This window comes from Rhinoraja longicauda, chromosome 2 (genome assembly GCF_053455715.1).
Source record: "Rhinoraja longicauda isolate Sanriku21f chromosome 2, sRhiLon1.1, whole genome shotgun sequence".
In the NCBI taxonomy this organism is placed as follows: domain Eukaryota; kingdom Metazoa; phylum Chordata; class Chondrichthyes; order Rajiformes; family Arhynchobatidae; genus Rhinoraja; species Rhinoraja longicauda.
Genome location: NC_135954.1, coordinates 92990221 through 93010067, shown reverse-complemented (window position 1 = coordinate 93010067; position 19847 = coordinate 92990221). Strand labels below are relative to the sequence as shown.

The window sequence follows — 19847 nt, the reverse complement described above, 5'->3', positions numbered from 1 at the left end:
TGGAATCTGTACCCGGGCCAAGATTCTCTGTGCCATGTGTGCAGGAAGAAGCTGCAGATGCTGGTTTGTACCGAAGATAGACACAAAGTGCTGGAATAACTCAGCGGGTCAGGCAGCATCTCTGGAGAGAAGGAACAGGTAATGTTTTGGATCGAAACCCTTCTTCAGACTGAAAGTCGAGGCTGGTGGGGGGGGGGGGGGGGAACAGAAAATAAACTGGAGGTGATAAAAGGCCAGAACAAATCAGGGCTGGCAACAGATGACTTCAGGAAGGGTGGAGGTCATAATGGCCCATTGTTGGCTGGGGAGGATGTGATAATAAGGGAAAGGTCCACATTGAGGTAGGTTGGAAGATTGGGATTAGATAGTCATAGAGTCGTACAGCACAGAAACAGGCCATTGAGCCCAACACATCAACGCTGGTCAAGATGTCCCATCTAAGCTAACTTACCCAACCTCTCCCTTTAGCTCTCTATTAGTGCGGCATAGTGGTGTAGCCGTAGAGCTGCTGCCTCACAGCGCCAGAGACCCAGGATCAATCCTGACTACCGGTGCTGTCTGTTTGGAGTTTGCACGTTCTCCCCATGACCTGAGTGGGTTTTCTCCAGCTACTCTGGTTTGCTCCCACACTCCAAAGATGTACAGGTTTGTAGGCTAATTGGCTTGGCAAATTGACCCAAATATATAGGATAGAGCTAATGCAGGGGGTGATTGCTGGTCGGCATGGACTCAGTGGGCCGAAGGGCCTGTTTCCGCGCTGTTTTTCTAAACTAAACTATAGAACATAGCACAGTATAGCAGACGAACAGGCCCTTTGGCCCACAATGTCTGTGCCAAATATGATGCCAAGACTATCTATTATCAAATCCACCCCACATTCCCACTTACTCCTCCCAGAGTCAAACGTTCAACCAAAAAATTTGGGAAATTTACAGTGGCCATTTTGGGATGTGGGAAGAAACCAGAGAAAACTGAATTAACCCACAGGGTTAGAGGGAGAAACGTGCAAACTCCACACAGACAGCGCCAGAGGTCACGATCCAACCCGGGTCTCTGTCGCAGTGAGGCAGCGGCTCTGCCAGCTGTGCCACCATGCTGCCCCCCTCCGGCCCCACAACCCTGCTGGCGTTTTACACGTCGCTGTTCTGGATCGTTGGTTCAGTTGCGAGTTCAAATCCTGCCATGGCAGCTGGGGACTTAAAATTCAAGTAATTAAATGAAATGGAAAAAAGCTAAAGGTAAGCACATCTGGGTCATTAATGCTCTTCAAGCAGCTGGCCTGGCCTGGCTTGGCCTGACCTGGCTTTGACTCTTCTCTACCCACACAGTTGGCTACAAGCTGATCCATGTTTCTGGGATGCTGCTCTTTCCGGTAGCATCCACATCCGATAAACAATGCATTAAAAAAATTAACCGTTCCACTAAAGCAATTGCTTCCCTAAACCTCTAGAGAGGGGCGGCACGGTGGTGCACCGGGTAGAGCTGCTGCTTCACAGCCTCAGAGGCCCGGGTTCAATCCTGACCTCGGGTGTTGCCTGCAGGGAATTTGTACCTTCTGCCGGTGACCCTGTGGGTTCTCTCTGGGTGCTCCGGCTTCCTTCCACATTCCAAAGATTTGCAGGTTAATTGGCATCTGTAAATTGCCCCCAGTGTGTAGGGATTGGATGAGAAGGTGGCATAACGTCGAATTAGTGTGAACAGGTGATTGGTGTGGAGTCGGTGGGCCAAAGGGCCTGTTTCCTTGTTGTATTATTATACGCAAAAATAAACTCTCTTTCTAGCCCTCTTTTTCTTTTGTTCCCACGTTTCTTTCTCTCTATCTCCCACTCTCTCGTTCTCTCTCTTCCTCTCACTTTCTCACGTTGTCTTTATCGTTGACATTCTCTCTCACATTCTCATTCTCTCTCTCACTTTCTCACATCCCCCACTCTCTCTCTCTCTCTTCCCATCTCTCCCATTCTCAATTTTTCCTCTCATCTTTTCACAGTGGGAGGAAACCGGAGCACCCGGAGGAAACCACACCCTCACGGGGAGAACGTGCAATAACTCCACACAGGCAGCACCCTTGGTTAGGATCGCACCCGGGTCTCTGGCGCTGGAAGGCACCAGTTCTACCCAGATTCAGGAACAGCTTCTTCCCAGCAGTTATCATGCAACTGAACCGTCCTCTCACCAACTAGAGAGTGGTCCCGACCTACTATCTACCTCATTGAAGACCCTCGGACTATCATTAATCAGACTTTACCTTGCACAATCTTATTCCCTTTATCCTGTATCTGCACATTATGGATGGCTCGATTATAATTATTCGGCTATAATGACTCAATTATAGTCTTTCCGCCGACTGGATAGCATGCAACATAAAAGCTTTTCACTGTACCTCGATGCACATAACAATAAACTAAACTGAACTAATGAACTAACACAATGCTGCCCAATGTACTGTAATGTGAGGCCAATTTTCTCCTTCCATAAACGCATCAGATAAACACAATACACGTTGTTATGTAGTTTCCAGGACTACTGACTAAAGGGGAAATATTTGTTCGGCTCTGTTCCCGTTCCGGCGTTTCGGTTTATGTTTGTCTTCTCACATCCGTGGATATTGGGTTACGTCCGGCCCACCGCGCTCAGTGCTGCCCCCCCTTGGCCTCCCACCGCGGCTCGTGACCTCTCCCTCCTGTTGAACAATGGGATGGCATTTGGACTGCATCTTGTGCCTTGGAACAGCTGAACGGAGAGCTTGCCAAGTCTATCCAGCACCTGCTGCTCGAGGCCACCGGGTGGGGCCCACCGAGCGAGAGAGCGATTTACCAGCCAGTCTTAGTCATAGAGTGATACAGCATGGAAACAGGCCCTTTGGCCCAACTTGCCCACACCGGCCAACATGTCCCATCGACACTAGTCCCACCTGCCCGTGCTTGGCCCACATCCCTCCAAACCTGTCCTATCCATGTACCTGTCTAACTGTTTCTTAAACGATGGGATAGTCCCAGCCTCAACTACCTCCTCTGGCAGCTTGTTCCATACACCCACCACCCTTTGTGTGAAAAAGTTACCCCTCTGATTCCTATTAAATCTTTTCCCCTTCACCTTGAACCTATGTCCTCTGGTCCTCGAATCCCCTACTCTGGGCAAGAGTCCTCTCATGATTTTGTACACAATTGGGGCAGTGAGTAGTTAGGAACTGGAGGAAGCCCGAGAGCAAAGAGGTTTAAAAGAGGAAAAGTCAGCTTTGGTCAAAGCCAAGGGGAGAGCGCGGCCAAAGTAACAATGGTGCAAGGCTGCAGGGTAATGCACAAGTTCAGTTTAGTTTAGTTTAGTTTAGAGATACAGCGTGGAAACAGGCCCTTCAGCCCACCGAGTCTACGCCGACTAGCAATCACCCCGTACACTAGTTCAATCCTACACTCTAGGGGCAATTTACTACTGCATGTCTTTGGGGTGTGGGAGGAAACTGGAGCACCCGGAGGAAACCCACGTGGTCAGAGGCTGAACTTGCAAACTCCGTACAGACAGCAACCCTAGTCAGGATCAAACCCGGGTCTCTGGCGCTGCAAAGCAGCAACTCTACCGCTGCGCCACCGTGCAGCCCTCTGTGCAGCTTAGGTTGAGAAACAGAGGAACACAAAGTAATCGATTCCGGCAAGGCCTACGATATCCCGGTTGTGAACCATTTTCTCCTCTTCCCATTCCCATACTGACCTTGCTGTCCTGGGCCTTCTCCATTGCGAGTGAGGCCACATACACAATGGGAACATCACCTCATATACACCTTGGGTAGCTTTGGGCGCCACAGTGGCGCAGCGGTAGAGTTGCTGCCCTACAGAACCAGAGACCTGGGTTCGATCCTGACTACTGCCGCTATCTGTACGGGGTTTGTACATTCTCCCTGTGATCGCCCTGTGAGCTTTCTCCGGGTGCTCCAGTTTCCTCCCACATTCCAAAGACGTGCAGGTTTGTAGGTTAATTGGTTTCTGTAAATTGTCCCCAGCGCGGGGGACAGAACTCGTGTACGGGTGATCGCTGGTCAGCACAGACTTGGTGGGCCACAGGTAGTTGAGGCAGGTACTATCACAACATTTAAGAAACATTTGAACAGGTACATGGATAGAGTAGGTTTGGAGGGATCTGGGCCAAACGCGGGTCGATGGTGTGGGCAAGTTGGGCTTGTTTCCACACTGTATGACTAGTGTGTTTTGATGCAGCAGCTCGAGGGGCCGAAGGGCCTGTTCCTGTGCTGCGTGACTGTATGACTTCATGACTCTGGTCACAATCCAGTCATTTCACAGCTGTCAAAGTCCTGGAACAGGAGGTGAGAACCCATCAGCTGACAACATGCCGGCATTCCGGCAGCATTCCTCCCAGCGGACCCAACTTCCGCCCATGCTGCTGACAATCACTCGGAGTGACAACAGGACACAGACATTGTTCGCTGCCCAGCTCCGCACCAGCGTTGGGAATTCTGGTCCATTCCAAGCTCGGCACGTCGAGAGCCGTTCCTATTTGGAAATCGGGAAGCAAATTCTGGCTCCTCATACCGACGTGCAACCCATCCATCACAAATCAGCCAAAAGCACGGTGGCGCGGTGGTAGAGTTGCTGCCTCACAGCGCCAGTGACGTGGGTTGTATGTGGACTACGGGTGCTGTCGGTACGTTCTCCCTGGGACCGTGTGGATTATCCCGGGTGCTCTGGTTTCTTCCCACATTCCAAAGACGTACCGGTTTGTAGGTTAGTTGGCTTCAATAAAAATTGTGAATTGTCCCTTGCGTGTAGGATAGTGCTAGTGCTTGCGTGTAGGATAGCTGGTCGGCGCGGTCTCGATGGGCCGAAGGGCCTGTTTGCACAGTGTATCCTAAACTAATCTAAACTTGTCCCACCCCAGTCATTCCTTTTTTTCCTTGCTCCCATCCAGCAGAAGGTACAGGAGCTTGAAATCGTGCATGACCAGACTCAGGAACAGCTTCTTCCCCTCTGTTATCCGGAGCGGTCCTTCCATGAGCTAGGGTACTGTCCCATTCACCCTCCCCCATTGCGGACATTGGATTTTCTCTCTGGAACTGGTGCGCTACAACGCTGAGAACTATATTCTGCACCCTGCATCTTCCCCTTTGCTCTACCTATTGTACATGAGTTTGACTTGATCGTATTTATGTATGGTATTATCTGATCTGACTGGATAGCAAGCAAAACAAAGCTTTTCACTGTACCTCGGTACACATGACAATAATAACCCTAAAGCCAAACTTAAACACATATTAGTAGCAGGAATGTGCCATTTGGCCCTTCAAACCTGCTCTGCTGTTCATAGAGAACATGGAGTCATAACAATGTGGAAGCTCGTCCACACCGACCAAAACATGTCCCATCTGCATTAGTCCCGCCTGCCTGCGTTTGGCCCATATCCCTATAAACCTATCCTGTCCATGTACCTGTCCAAATGTTTCTTAAACATTGTGATAGTACCTGCCTTAACTACCTCATCTGGCAGCACGTTCCATACACCCTTGTGTACAAAAGTTACTCCTCGGGTTCCTATTAAATCTTTGCCGCTTCACCTTAAACCTATGTCCTCCGGTTCTGGATTCTCTGGCCAAGAGACACTGTGCATCTACCTGATCTATTCCTCTCATGATTTTGTATATCGATATGAGATCACTCCTCATCCTTCTGCCCTCCAAGGAATAAAGTCCTAACCTGCTCAACCTCTCCCTACAGCTCTGGCCCCTGAGTCCTGACAACATCCTCAAAAAACTTCTCTAAACACGATTGTAAATTCAACTCCCTTTTGACACTTATCCTGGGCACATTTCCTCCTCATGTTTGCCAAGATCCCCCACATATCGACTGCAAAACTCTTCAGGAACTCTCTTCTTCAAAGAGTCAAGGAAGCAGGGTTCTGAGGACAAACTGTCCCTTGGGAGAAAGAAATTGACCTTGCCTATCTTTAATGGATTATTCCTTATCTTTAAACAATCACCTCTCGACTCTCCCAGAAGCAGAGACATCCTCACTGCATCATTCCTTTCAAGGCCCATCAGGGACTGTAATCAGCAGAAACAAGGAACTGCAGATGCTGCTTTACACAAAAGGACGCAAAATGCTGGAATAACACAGGAGGTCAGGCATCATCTCTGGAGAACACGGACAGGTGACGTTTCGCGTCAGAACCCTTCTCCAGACTGATTGTAAGCAGGTGGGGGGAAAAAAGCTGTGAGCGAGGAGGGGCAGGATAATGCGTGGTAGGTAATATGTAAACCGGGTGGGGGAGGGGGGGGGGGTTGATAGGCAGATGGTTGGAGCAAAGGCTGGCGACTAAAACAGAAGGTGTGGGGCAGAAGGATTGAAGAGTTGTAAATGGTGAAGCCCCAGAGCAAGGAATGTGGGTGGAAGGAGGAGGGGGAGGGGAGAAATAGATGCAAGTCCAGGTGGGGCTCATCAGGGGAGGGGGAAGGGAAGGGGAGTGGGACGGGAGAAAGGGGAAGGGGTAGGGTTGTTAGACATTACCTAAAATTGAAGAATGAAGAAAGATTCTAAGGGGAGTAGGAGGCAACCGTGGCTGACAAGGGAAGTTAGGGATGGAATAAAACTAAAAGAAAAGATGTATAGCACAGCAAAGAGTAGCGGGAAGCCAGAGGATTGGGAAACTTTCATAGGACAACAGAAGGTAACCAAACGGGCAATACGGGCTGAAAAGATGAAGTTCGAGAGGAAGCTGGCCAAGAATATAAAGAAGGACAGTAAAAGCTTCTTTAGATATGTTAAGAGAAAAAGAGTAGCAGAGTAAAATGTGGGTCCCTTGAAGGCAGACACGGGTAAAATTATTATGGGTAACAAGGAAATGGCAGAAGAGTTGAACGGGTACTTTGGATCTTTCTTCACTTAAGGACCTAGACTTGTATCTAGACTTTCGGAAAGCATTTGTTAAGGTCCCGCATGGGAGATTGGTGACTAAAATTAGAGCACATGGTATTGTGGGTAGGGTGTTGACATGGATAGAAAATTGGTTGGCAGACAGGAAGCAAAGGGTCGGAGTAAACGGGTCCTTTTCAGAATGGCAGGCAGTGGCGAGTGGAGTGCCGCAAGGCTCGGTGTTGGGGCCGCAACTGTTTACTATATATATTAATGATTTGGATGAGGGAATTAGAAGCAACACCAGCAAGTTTGCGGATGACACAAAGCTGGGTGGCAGTGTAAACTGTGAAGAGGATGTTAGGAGGTTGCAGGGTGACCTGGACAAGTTGAGTGAGTGGGCAGATGCGTGGCAGATGCAGTATAATATAGATAAATGTGAGGTTATCCACATTGGCGGCAAAAACAAGGAGGCAGATTATTATTTCAATAGAGTTAGGTTAGGACGGGGGAGGTGCAGCGAGACCTGGGTGTCCTTGTACACCCGTCACTGAAAGTTGGCGTGCAGGTACAGCAGGCAGTGAAGAAAGCTAATGGAATGTTGGCCTTCATAACAAGAGGATTTCGGTATAGGAGTAAAGAGGTTCTTCTGCAGTTGTATCGGTTACCAGGTCTTACCAGGGTAAGACCACATCTGGAGTATTGTGTACAGTTTTGGTCTCCTAATTTGAGGAAGGACATCCTTGTAATTGAGGTAGTGCAGCGTAGGTTCACGAGATTGATCCCTGGGATGGCAGAACTGTCATATGAGGAAAGATTGGAAAGACTAGGCTTGTATTCACTGGAGTTTAGAAGGATGGGAGGGGATCTTATAGAAACATGATGCAGGAAAAATGTTCCCAATGTTGGGCGAGTCCAGAACCAGGGGCCACAGTCTTAGAATAAAGGGGAAGGCATTTAAAACTGAGGTGAGAAGGAACTTTTTCACCCAGAGTTGTGAATTTGTGGAATTCTCTGCCACAGAGGGCAGTGGAAGCCAAATCACTGGATGGATTTAAGAGAGAGTTAGATAGAGGTCTAGGGGCTAGTGGAATCAAGGGATATGGGGAGAAGGCAGGCACGGGTTATTGATTGGGGACGATCAGCCATGATCACAATGAATGGCGGTGCTGGCTCGAAGGGCCGAATGGCCTCCTCCTGCACCTAGTTTCTATGTTTCTATGTTTCATAATGTTCATATAATGTGAGCTACCCAAGCGGAACATGAGGTGCTGTTCCTCCAATATGCGTGTTATTAATTAAACAGGTGTTTGTAGTTGCTGTAGAGTCATACAGTGTGGAAACAGTCCCCACGCTGACCAACTTGACCACCCTGAAAAACATGCCCCTTCTACACTCGTCCCACCAGCCTGTGTTTGGCCCAGATCCCTCTAAACCCATCCTATCCAAATCACCCCTCATTCTCCTGCGTCCTAAGGGTCCGAGCCTGCCCAACCTCTCCCTGTAGCTCAGGCTCTCGAGTCCTGGCAACATCCCCGTGAATCTTCTCTGCACTCTTTCCAGACTTCCAGACACAAACTGAACACAATAATCTAAATGCGGCCTCACCAATGTCTTGTACAATAGCATGCTCACACATACAACCGTTTCAAAAGAACTTTGATATCACCTGTAATAGTTGGTGCTGCAGGCAGGAGAGATTGACTTAACATGGCATGATAGTCAGCACGGATATTGCATGGAACAAGACAGCGCAGGAATAAGCTTTTCAGCCCACAATGTCTGTGCCGAACATGATGCTAAGACCATCATGGAAGGAACAAAGGAGGACCCGGCTTGGTGGGACCACCGTGAGGAAGGGGAAGGGGGGAGAACAAAGGGGGACCTGGCGCGGGGGTGCTTTGTGACCTTGTAAGCACCCTTTATGGAAGACCATTTGCATACCTTGGGTATGCATCCAAAGAATTTCACTGTGACGTCACATGTGACAATAAAGTATTCAATCGTTCACCTGCACTGCACGTGATCCGTATTCCTCCATTCTCTGCATATCCATGTCCCTATCCAAAAGACCCTTAAACTTCACTATCGTATCTGCCTCCACCACCAACCCCACCCCCTGGCAGCGGGTTGAAGGCACTCACCACCCTCTGTGTCAAAAACCCGCCCCGCACATCTCCTTCAAACATGGCCTCTCTCACCTTAACGCTATGCCCTCTAGTCTTTGACATTTCCACCTTGGGAAATATGTTCTGACTGTCTACCCCATCTATTGTGGGCTGGAGGGCTTGTTCCTGTGTTTAGTTTAGAGACCCAGCACGGGAACAGGCCCTTCGGCCCAGGAGTCGGCGCCGACCAGCGAGCACACCCTTGCACTCGCACTATTCTACACACCAGGGACAATTTACAATCTTTACCAAAGCCAATTAACCCACAAACCTGTACGTCTTTGGAATATGGGAGGAAACCGCAGCACCCGGAGCAACCCCACGCGGTCGCGGGGAGAACGCACAAACTCTGTACATACAGCACCTGTAGTCAGGATCTCTGATGCTGTAAGGCAGCAACTCTACCGCTGCAGCAACAGTGCCACCCCTAATCTGTGTGAACTATGCGGAACTATTTGACCTTCTCACTGATTGTGCATCTTTAAGAGAAAATGGAAAAATAACTTAATTCTCCATTTTTTTTTTTTTTTTTAAAGGAATAAACGGAGTTAGCACTAAAGTAAAAAACAGCAACGCCATTCTCTTTTTTGGACTCTGCAGGTGATTCTGCCCAGAACGTATAGTTAAATCCCGGAGCGGAAGACCGATGACTCAGAGATTTGAGTGCTGGCGACTGAGCTAATCTAACACTCACTTTGCCTTTTGATGTACATGTGGTGATTTTCTCCTTGTAAAAGCCATTTGAAAATGTCATTTCACTGCGGCTGAACCACTTCTGCGTTGATTGGTGCAAGAGATTAAGTGCGGATTTTGTAATGGGGCAGCTGTGATTCCGAACCCTATTCACGGCAGTTGCCATCCCTTTGCTGCAGTAATTAGCTGCCTCCTCCACATACTGGACCACAGAGCTGGTGCTGGACTAAAGTGCATCCTACTTATAAATAAAACGAGCCTTTTAAAAAAGAATGCAGTTACCTCAAATAACTTGCAAATTGCACGGGAATTGGTGGAGTGTTCTCGGTCGGCAAATCTCTTTGTTGTTGTCGTGGCTGGAAGCCATTTTATTTTCCCACTGCGTTTGGTGGTTGACAGCTTTCGACAAGGTGAGTCGGTGGGCGGGTCCGCGGGCCCAAAGGCTCATCGGAGGGCGTAACTGGGAGGGAGCAGGAGGGGTTGGACGCGAGGAGCAAGGGCTGGTAGGAGGGTGAACTGAGGAGGTAGTGCCTCCAGAGCCTTCAAGGTCGGCTGCAGGAGGCGTCCCGGGACACAAAGATGGCCGGGCGAGGAGAGGAGGGGGGCGTCGGTTCGCGGTAGACCGAGCGCGTGGGCCAACCGGACTTTGGAAATGACGCCAAAACATGGCGGTGTTTGCACGTGTAAATACATGTCAAAATAAATTCACTGTGCAGTTGCATATGTGAGAAATAAAGCACCATTGAACCATTGAAGAACCCAGCTTGGTACATGAGATGGTTATGTGAATCATGCGGACAATTCAGTAAATACACATGCGCTTGGTAAGTGCTTGGAATCCAAGACAAATCCCTTGGCGTCCATGATAAATTCAAGGATGGAGCCATAAGGAACTGCAGATGAGTCATGGGCACTTCCCATCCCCATCTCTCATCCACCTTTCGTCCGTGTACTACAAAGAGTCTGAAAAAGGGCCCCGACCTGAGTTACCCCAGCACTTTGTGTCTTTGTTTTCAAACCTCAAGGAAAAGATTGGCAAGGGCAGAACTAAGTCACAGCATGCGTTATTGGACATCTTGCTATGTTCATTCTGGGCTCTTGTGCTCTCTGCTATGTGTGGTTTGGTCTCCTGGGACTATTTGAGTGTACAATCATATCATCTATTGAACAAAGCAGACAAGTAGAATCATATGGTGACACTTGAGTTTGTTCACCAAGCTGATGGAATAATTTCGAGGTCACCAGCAATACTGGGGAGGTATAAGTACATCAAACTAGCTGCAGCACCGCATGTAGCCCTGGTAAACTCTGATGTTATCACACACAAACACGGACACACATGCAAAATCACGCACACGCACACACACACAGAAATGTTCACACACACATACACAAACATGAACATTCAGTCACATACAAACACATGGAAATGGGTGCACACACACGCGCACGTTCACACGTAAACATGGGAACAGAAGCACTCACAAGTACACGTGCACACACACAAGCAAAACACACACACACGCATGCATGCACACATAAACACGGACTTGCTCACACAAGCAAACACACAAACATGTATGCACACACACACCAACACTGACATGTGTGCACACACACACCTCTTTTCTGCCTGGCCTGAGCTACTGCACATGCGCACAACTGCTGCAGACGATACAATACACACAGAGGGTGGTAAGAAGGGATATTCCAAGGCAAAATTCTTCAAATTGGACATCATGACCTAAAATTTCAAGATCCCCATATAATACCAAACCAGAGGGGGACTAATATCCCCCGAGGGGAATTCTCTCGTGCTATTTAGGAAAATTAACTGAGAATGGTGGAGGGTTGCAAACCAGAGCAACAGGTTACCTTGCTTGCTTTATCAGGTGCTCGTGAGGCCACATTTGGAGTATTGTGAGCCCCATATCTGAGGAAGGAAGTGCTGGCATTGGAGAGGGTCCCGAGGTTTACGAGAATGATCCTGGGGATGTGATCCTGGGGATGATTGGGTTAACATGTAATGAGCGTTTGAACCCTCTGGGCCTGTACACTCTCGCTGGAATAAGGGGAGGGAGGGGGGAGCGTGGAAACCTCATTGAAACTTACCGGGTCATGAAAGACCTGGACAGGGTCAAGTCAAGTCAAGTCAATTTTATTTGTATAGCACATTTAAAAACAACCCACGTTGACCAAAGTGCTGTACATCTGATTAGGTACTAAGGGAAAAAAAATGAAACATACAGTAGGATGTGGATGTGGAGAGGATGTTTTCATTAGTAGGAGAGTCTTGCACCAGTGGACACAGCCTCAGACTTAAATGATGTGCCTTTAGAAAGGAGATGAGAAGGAATTTCTATAGCTAGAGGGTGGTGAATCTGTGAAATTCATTACCACATATGGCTGTGGAGGCCATCAATGGATATTTTTAAAGTGGAGTTTGCTATGTTCTTGATGATGGAATCAGGTAATTCAGTCTAATGGGTCACCATGCACTCTGGGAGATCCTCCTTCAGTTCCACTTTGTCTCGAGGCAGCGAGACTCGCGTTCTCACCACTCTCTGGGTAAGGATTCATAAGTAGGCTTGATGGGCCGAATGGCCTAATTCTGCACAAGTGGCGCGGCGGTAGAGTTGCTGCCTTGCAGCATCAGAGACCCAAGTTTGATCCTGATTACGGCTGCTGTCTGTACGGAGTGTTTGTATGTTCTCCCTCTGAGCGGGTGCTCTGGTTTCCTCCCACATCCCAAAAAACCCACAGGTTTGAAATACTTTCAAAACACAAAGTTCACCAGGACAAGCGTTCAACCAAGAAAACCGAGCCCAATGCCAAAGAGTATCAAACCGAGCCCAATGCCAAAGAGTATCAAACCGAGCCCAATGCCAAAGAGTATCAAACCGAGCCCAATGCCAAAGAGTATCAAACCGAGCCCAATGCCAAAGAGTATCAAACCGAGCCCAATGCTAAAGAGTATCAAACCGAGCCCAATGCCAAAGAGTATCAAACCGAGCCCAATGCCAAAGAGTATCAAACCGAGCCCAATGCCAAAGAGTATCAAACCGAGCCCAATGCCAAAGAGTATCAAACCGAGCCCAATGCCAAAGAGTATCAAACCGAGCCCAATGCCAAAGAGTATCAAAACTATCTTTGCACACTTATGCTAAAGGACAATAACTAACTTAGGTTAATTGGCTTTGGTAAAATTGTAAAGTGTCCTATTGTGTAGGATAGTGTTAGTGCACAGTGTGATCATAAGTTCATAAATTCATAGGTAATAGGAGCAGAATTAGGCCATTTGGCCCATCGTCTACTTCGTCATTCATTCATGGCTGATCATCTTTCCCTCTCAACCCCATTCTCCTGCCTTCTCCCCATAACCCCTGACACCCTTACTAATCAAGAATCTGTCAATCTCTCCATTGACAGCCTCCACAGACTTCTGTGGCAATGAATTCCACAGATTCACTACCCTCTGGCTAAAGAAATCCCTCTTCATCTTTCTAAAGGTATGTCCTTTTATTCTGAGGCTATGGCCTCTGATCCTAGACTCTCCCACTAGTGGAAACATCCTCTCCACATCCACTCTATCCAGGCATTTAATTGATTGGTAAGCTTCAATGATTGCTGATCGGCGCCGGCGCGGTCCCGGCGGGCCGAAGAGCCTGTTTCCGCGCTGCATCGCTAACGTCTAAAAGTCTAACGGGGAAGACTGATGCCGCCATGTCCCAGCAGAATGTGAAGCATAGAGCCTCCTGCACCCCCCCCTCCCCTCCCCTCCTCCCACCTCCCCCCACCCCCATTCACAAAACCAAGCAGAGAAGGTAAGGCCTTACCACCAGGTTTCCGATCACCATGACCAGCATGAAGACAAGGATGCACAGGGGTTGGCCAGCCACCTCCATGCAGTCCCACATGGTCTCGATCCACTCGCCACACAGCACCCGGAAGACGATGAGGAAGGAGTGGAAGAAGTCTTGCATGTGCCAGCGGGGGAGCTTGCTCTTGTAGGGGAGCTTGCAAACCTGCTCTTTGTATTTCTTGCCGAAGAGTTGCATCCCAACCACCGCGAAGATGAAGACGATGATGGCCAGCACCAGGGTCAGGTTGCCCAGGGCTCCCATGGAGTTGCCGATGATCTTGATCAGGGTGTTGAGGGTGGGCCATGATTTAGCCAGCTTGAAGACTCTGAGCTGCAAGGCAGAGAGACCCATGAGGCCAGGTCCCAGCCGGGCCACTGCTATTACAAAATGAGCACCGACATTAGTTTAGTTTAGTTTAGTTTAGAGATACAGCGCGGAAACAGGCCCTTCAGCCCGTGCCAACCAGTGACCCTCCGACACTAACGCTATCCTGCACACTAAGGACAATTTACAATTATAACAAAGCCAAATAGCTGACAAACTTGCACGTCTTTGGAATGTGGGTGGAAACTGGAGCATCCGGAGAAAACCCACCTGGTCACGGGTACAAGCCCCGTGCAGATAGTCCCCGAGGCCAGGATCGTATCCGGGTCTCTGCCAGCTACGCTTCCACGCTATTGCTCATGTTTGTGGGCGCGTCCTTTTTCCAGATTCTTTCATTGATTCATTCAGATTGACGCGGGTATTTAAAGTTAACTCTCACTGACTGGCGGAAGAAATTCCTCGTTTGGACCAGAGTGCACAGCAAGCTTTGCGCTGGGCTGCAGGGAAGGGGGGAACGTGCTGACCAGCCGTGGAGGTCAAGCAGTGGTTTAGGGGCGGTGCGGTGATGGAATCCCACACTCCACCTAGTGCAGGTTTGTAGGTTAGTTGGCTTCGGCAAAGATTGTAAATTATCCCTAGTGTGTAGGATAGTGCTCGGGTACGGGGTGATCGCTAGTCAGCGTGGACTCAGTGGGCAGAAGACCTATATCCGCACTGTATCTCTAAACTAAACAGTGGCGAATATCCATTTCTGTATTGAGATATTGAGATCAGATATCTGGTGTTTAGAGATTGGAAGAAAAAGGCTGCAGAAAGAGGAAATGGCCGACTTAAAGAGAATTTGTGCACACAACTAGGTTTAAATCAGTTGTAACATCAGGGCCAACACCTTCTTATACCCTCCACAAACATTAACAAATAGAAAATGACACCATTCTATTTAAAACCTATTAATTAGCACTTTCATTCCGGCAACAAACGACTATAACTTCCTTCTTCAACAACCTGATTATTCCATTACCCCCTTTAAGGTCAGGAAACAACCTACCACACATCACACCAGTCTAACCGGACAAAAAATTGACACTTGAGCCAAGAAGGAGAGATAAAGATTGTTTTAGTATTAAGACTATATTATGGATGCTCACAATTCCTTGGAGCGTTGTTAATGTGAGACATTAATCCACTCGGACATGAACTAATCAGAAAGCTCAAATGTGTTCCCACAGGTGGATGGTAACTATAGATACAGAAACATTGACCTCACTCCCTCTCACTCTCTCTCTCTCACACACACACTCTCTATCTGCCTCACACACGTACACTCACTCCCTATCTCTCACACACACACAGTATCTGTATCACACACATACACACTCCCTCTCTCTCACACACATATACACACACACGTATACATTCACACTCTCTCGTTACACACGCACTCTCTTTCACATACACACACTTATTCTTTATCTCACACACACACGCTCTTTCCTACATGCACTCTCACATTCTCTCATATGCACACCCTCACACTATCTCTCTCTCTCACACTTTCTCACACCCCCCTCTCACACTCCCCCTCTCACACCCTCTTTTTCACACCTTCTCTCACACTCCCCCTCTCATTCTCCCTCTCTCCCCTTCCTCACACTCCCCCCACTCACTCCCCCTTTCACACACCCCCTTTCACCCACCTCCTCTCATACTCCCTCTATCACACTCCCTCTCTCTCTCTAACTTTCACACATACTCTCTCTCACACTCCCTCTCTCTCACTTTCACACACACACTTTCACACTCCCTCTCTCTCACACTTTCACACACACTCTCTCACTTTCACACACACTCTCTCACTTTCACACACACTCTCTCTCTCTCACTTTCACACACACTCTCTCTCACTTTCACACACACTCTCTCACACCTTCACACTCCCTCTCTCTCACTTTCACACACACACTTTCACACACACTTGCTCTCACACTTTCACACACACTCTCACACTTTCACACACACTCTCACACTTTCACACAGTCTCACACTTTCACACACAGTCTCACACTTTCATACACACTCTCTCTCACACTCGCTCATACACATAACGGGTGTGGAGTTTGCAGATTCACCATGTGACAGGGAGGCAAATCTTCACACTCTATCTCATAACCACTCTCTCTCCCTCTCACACACGCACACACTCTCTCTCCCTCACACATTCACACAGTCTCTCTCTCCCTCTCACACATTCACACAGTCTCTCTCTCCCTCTCACACATTCACACAGTCTCTCTCTCCCTCTCACACATTCACACACTCTCTCTCCCTCACACATTCACACAGTCTCTCTCTCTCCATCTCATAAATACACACACTGGTGTAAGTGAGCACAGCCCTGCTGGGTTTGCAAGATCTGCCGCTGTCACAGGGTGAACCTGCAAACTCCGCACGGTCAATGTCAGGATGGATCTGGGCTCTCCAGTGTGTGAGGAGGCGGCTCTACCAGCCTATGTGCCTCTGTGTCTCTGTGTCACCCCCATGGCACAGACTCCACAACCTCCTTGGGGATAGAGAACCCATCAAGTGGTGAAATATCCTCTGATCTCAGTCCCAAATGGCCAACCTTGTCCAGGGAACCATGACTCCTCTTCCTCCATCTGAAGGGAGAGCAGCACTGGTAAAGTGTGACGAGGTGATGTTGTGAGTTATTTCCTTTTTTTAAACTTCCCTTTGGATAAAGAATGACTTGCTTCCTCTCAGGTGTAGTGGTGTGATTGAGGACAAGATGGAACACCTATAGGTTGGACGGTTGGACAGTTTGTGAAGTATAACACTAAATGCTGGAGGAGCTGAGCACAGTGGCGCAGCTGGTAGAGCCTCTGCCTCACAGCACCACAGGTTCAATCCTGACCTCAGCTCCTGTCTGTGTGGAGTTTGCACGTTCTCCCTGTGACCATATGGGTTTCCTCCGTGTGCTCCACTTTCCTCCCACATCCCAAAGACGTGCGGGTTTATAGGTTAATTGGCCCTCTGTAAAATTGCCTCTGTCGGGAGTGGATGTGAAAGTGGGATAACGTAGAACAATTGTGAACGGGTGATCGACGGTCAGCTTGGACTCGGTGGGCCACAGGGCCAGTTTCCCCGACTGTATCTCTAAACTAAACTGAACTGAAATGAAATGAAGCTTTTACCAATCTGAAGGAGCGGAGCACAGAGAGACCATCAACTCTGGCCAGGCCCAGCTCAATCAGGCTCAGGCACACGATGATGCTATCAAAGATGTTCCACCCCTGCTGGAAGTAGTAGTAGGGGTCCAGGGCAATGATCTTCAGCACCATCTCGGCCGTGAAGATCGCAGTGAAGACCTGCAGTGAAAACAAGACCTTCGGTCAGTCCGGAAGCAGGCACGACCTGAACCACCACAGAAAGGAAAGACCAGCACCAGATCCAAGAACAATAGACAATAGACAATAGACAATAGGTGCAGGAGGAGGCCATTCGGCCCTTCGAGCCAGCACTGCCATTCAATGTGATCATGGCTGATCATTCACAATCAGTACCCCGTTCCTGCCTTCTCCTCATACCCCCTGATCCGCTATCATTAAAAGCGCTATCTAGCTCTCTCTTGAAAGCATACAGGGAATTGGCCTCCACTGCCTTCAGAGGCAGAAAATTCCACATATTCACAACTCTCTGAGTGAAAAAGGTTTTCCTCATCTCCGTTCTAAATGGCCGACCCCTTATTCTTAAACTGTGGCCCCTGGTTCTGGACTCCCCCAACATTGGGAACATGTTTCCTGCCTCTAGCGTGTCCAATCCCTTAATAATCTTATACTTTTCGATAAGATCCCCTCTCATCCTTCTAAATTCCAGTGTACACAAGCCTAGTCGCTCCAGTCTTTCAACATATGACAGTCCCGCCATTCCGGGAATTAACCTAGTAAACCTACGCTGCACTCCCTCAATAGCAAGAATGTCCTTCCTCAAAATTCCTCGGAACAGCTTCTGCCCTGCCATTATCCAACCACTGAATGGCCCTCCAATAGGCGAGGGCTCAAGTCCTGATCTTCCAACCTACCTCGTTGCGGCCCTTGCACTTTAAAAAAAACATCTGCACTTTCTCGGTAGCTGTAACAATATTCTGTGCACTCTGTTTACATTTTCTTCTGCTGTACTTGTGTAAGGTTTGATTGTAATCGTGTGTGGTATGATTTGACTGGCAGCACACGAAACAAAGTTTTTCATTGTATCTCAGTACACTTGGTAATAACAGACCAATACCAATAGGAGTTGGGAATAGAAACAAGGAACTGCAAATGCTGGTTTAAACAAAATCCCACAAGGTGCATGAGTAACTCAGCAGATCAAGCAGTATCCCTGGAGAACATGGACTCACTTCTCCTGAATGCGCACGAGAGGAGAAGAGAAACCTTTCCAGTTGCTCAGACTCCCCCAACACCCACCCCTACCAGCTGTCTGAGGCAGGGTGTTGGCCTGACCACATCTACAGTATGGCGAACAGTCATAGAGCAATAGAGGCATACGGCATGGAAACAGGCCCTTCGACCCAATCGTCCACGCCGACCACGATGCCCCATCTACGCTGGTCCCACTGTGAATCACTCCAAGTGTGCAGGGAGTGGATGGGAAAGTGGGGTGACAAAGAATCAATGTCAGCGTGGACTCAGTGGGCCGAAGGGCCTGTTTCCATGTTGTATATCTAAGACTAAACTGAAAAAAACTAAGGTAGACACAAAATGTTGGAGTAACTCAGCGGGTTAAAGAACAAAGCTGCAGAATCAGAGGTCGACCATTAAAATGGAGGAGTCGAGCAGGAATCTCTTCTCTGGTTGAGAGGTGGATTCTGTACCACTGAGAGTTTTCATTGATTGATTGACTGAAGGATAGAGAAATGGTACCTGGCCCTTCAGCCCATCGAGGCCATGATGACAATTGATCACTCATTCACACTAGTTCTGTGTTATCCCACTTTCTCATCTACTCCTTACACACCAGGGGCAATTTACAGAGGGCCAATTAACCTATAAACCCACATGTCCCTACAAGGATGTTGCCAGGACTCAAGGGCAAAAAGCTATAGGGAGAGATTGAGCAGGCTTGGACTCTTGGAGTGCAGGAGGATGAGGGGTGATCTTGTAGAGGTTTACAAAATCATGAGAGGAATAGATCGGGTAAACGCACAGTCTTTTGCCCAGAGTAGGGGAATAGAGAACCAGAGGACATACTGTAGGGTTTAAGGTGAGGAGGGAAGTACTAATATGAACCTGGGGGGCAACTTTTGTTTATACAAACAGTGGTAGGTAATGGAACGAACGGCCGGAGGAAGGAACAAACTACTATCACAACGTTTAAAAAACATTTAGATTAGGTACATGGGTTTAGAGGTTTAGAGGGATACAGGTCAAACGCAGGAAGGTGGGACAAGTGTAGATGGGACATGTTGGTCGGTGTGGGCAGGTTGGGCTGAAGGGCCTGTTCTATGCTGGACGACTCTATATGGGAGGAAACAGTAGTACTTGGAGGAAGTCACAGGGGGAACGTGCAAACTCCACACAGAGAAAACACCCGAGGTCAGGATCGAACCCGTGTCTCTGGCGCCATGAGGCAGCAGCTCCACCCGCTGTGCAGCCCCAATAGTAAATGTGAGTCTGACGAAGGGTTCCCACCCAAATATGTCGCCCACTCCTTCTCTCCAGAGATGCTGCCTGACCCTCTGAGTTACTCCAGCATTTTGTGCCTGTCTCCGGTAAATGGGGGATATGGAGCGGCAGCTGGGATCAGACCTCACTGAAGGACAGGGCAGACGGTGGGGCTCCTGCTCCCTGCGTAACGCAGGACATCGGCCTGCTGCCATCAAACGGCTTGCAGTAGCAGGAGGAGAGGCCTCCAAAGTGCTGTCAAACCACACGTGCTCCTTTCACCAC

General features: G+C 48.7%; 1 protein-coding gene across 1 annotated transcript in view; it reads right to left on the bottom strand.

Moving 5' to 3' along the window:
- LOC144607404 (sodium channel protein type 1 subunit alpha-like) overlaps positions 1-19847 on the bottom strand; it is a 207613-nt gene that overhangs the window by 102500 nt on the left and 85266 nt on the right. The window contains exons 14-15 of the mRNA XM_078424239.1: positions 17094-17267; positions 13552-13908 (exon numbers count right to left, since the gene is read on the bottom strand). Coding sequence (XP_078280365.1) covers positions 13552-13908; positions 17094-17267 — 531 coding nt within the window. The remainder of the gene's footprint in view (positions 1-13551; positions 13909-17093; positions 17268-19847) is intronic.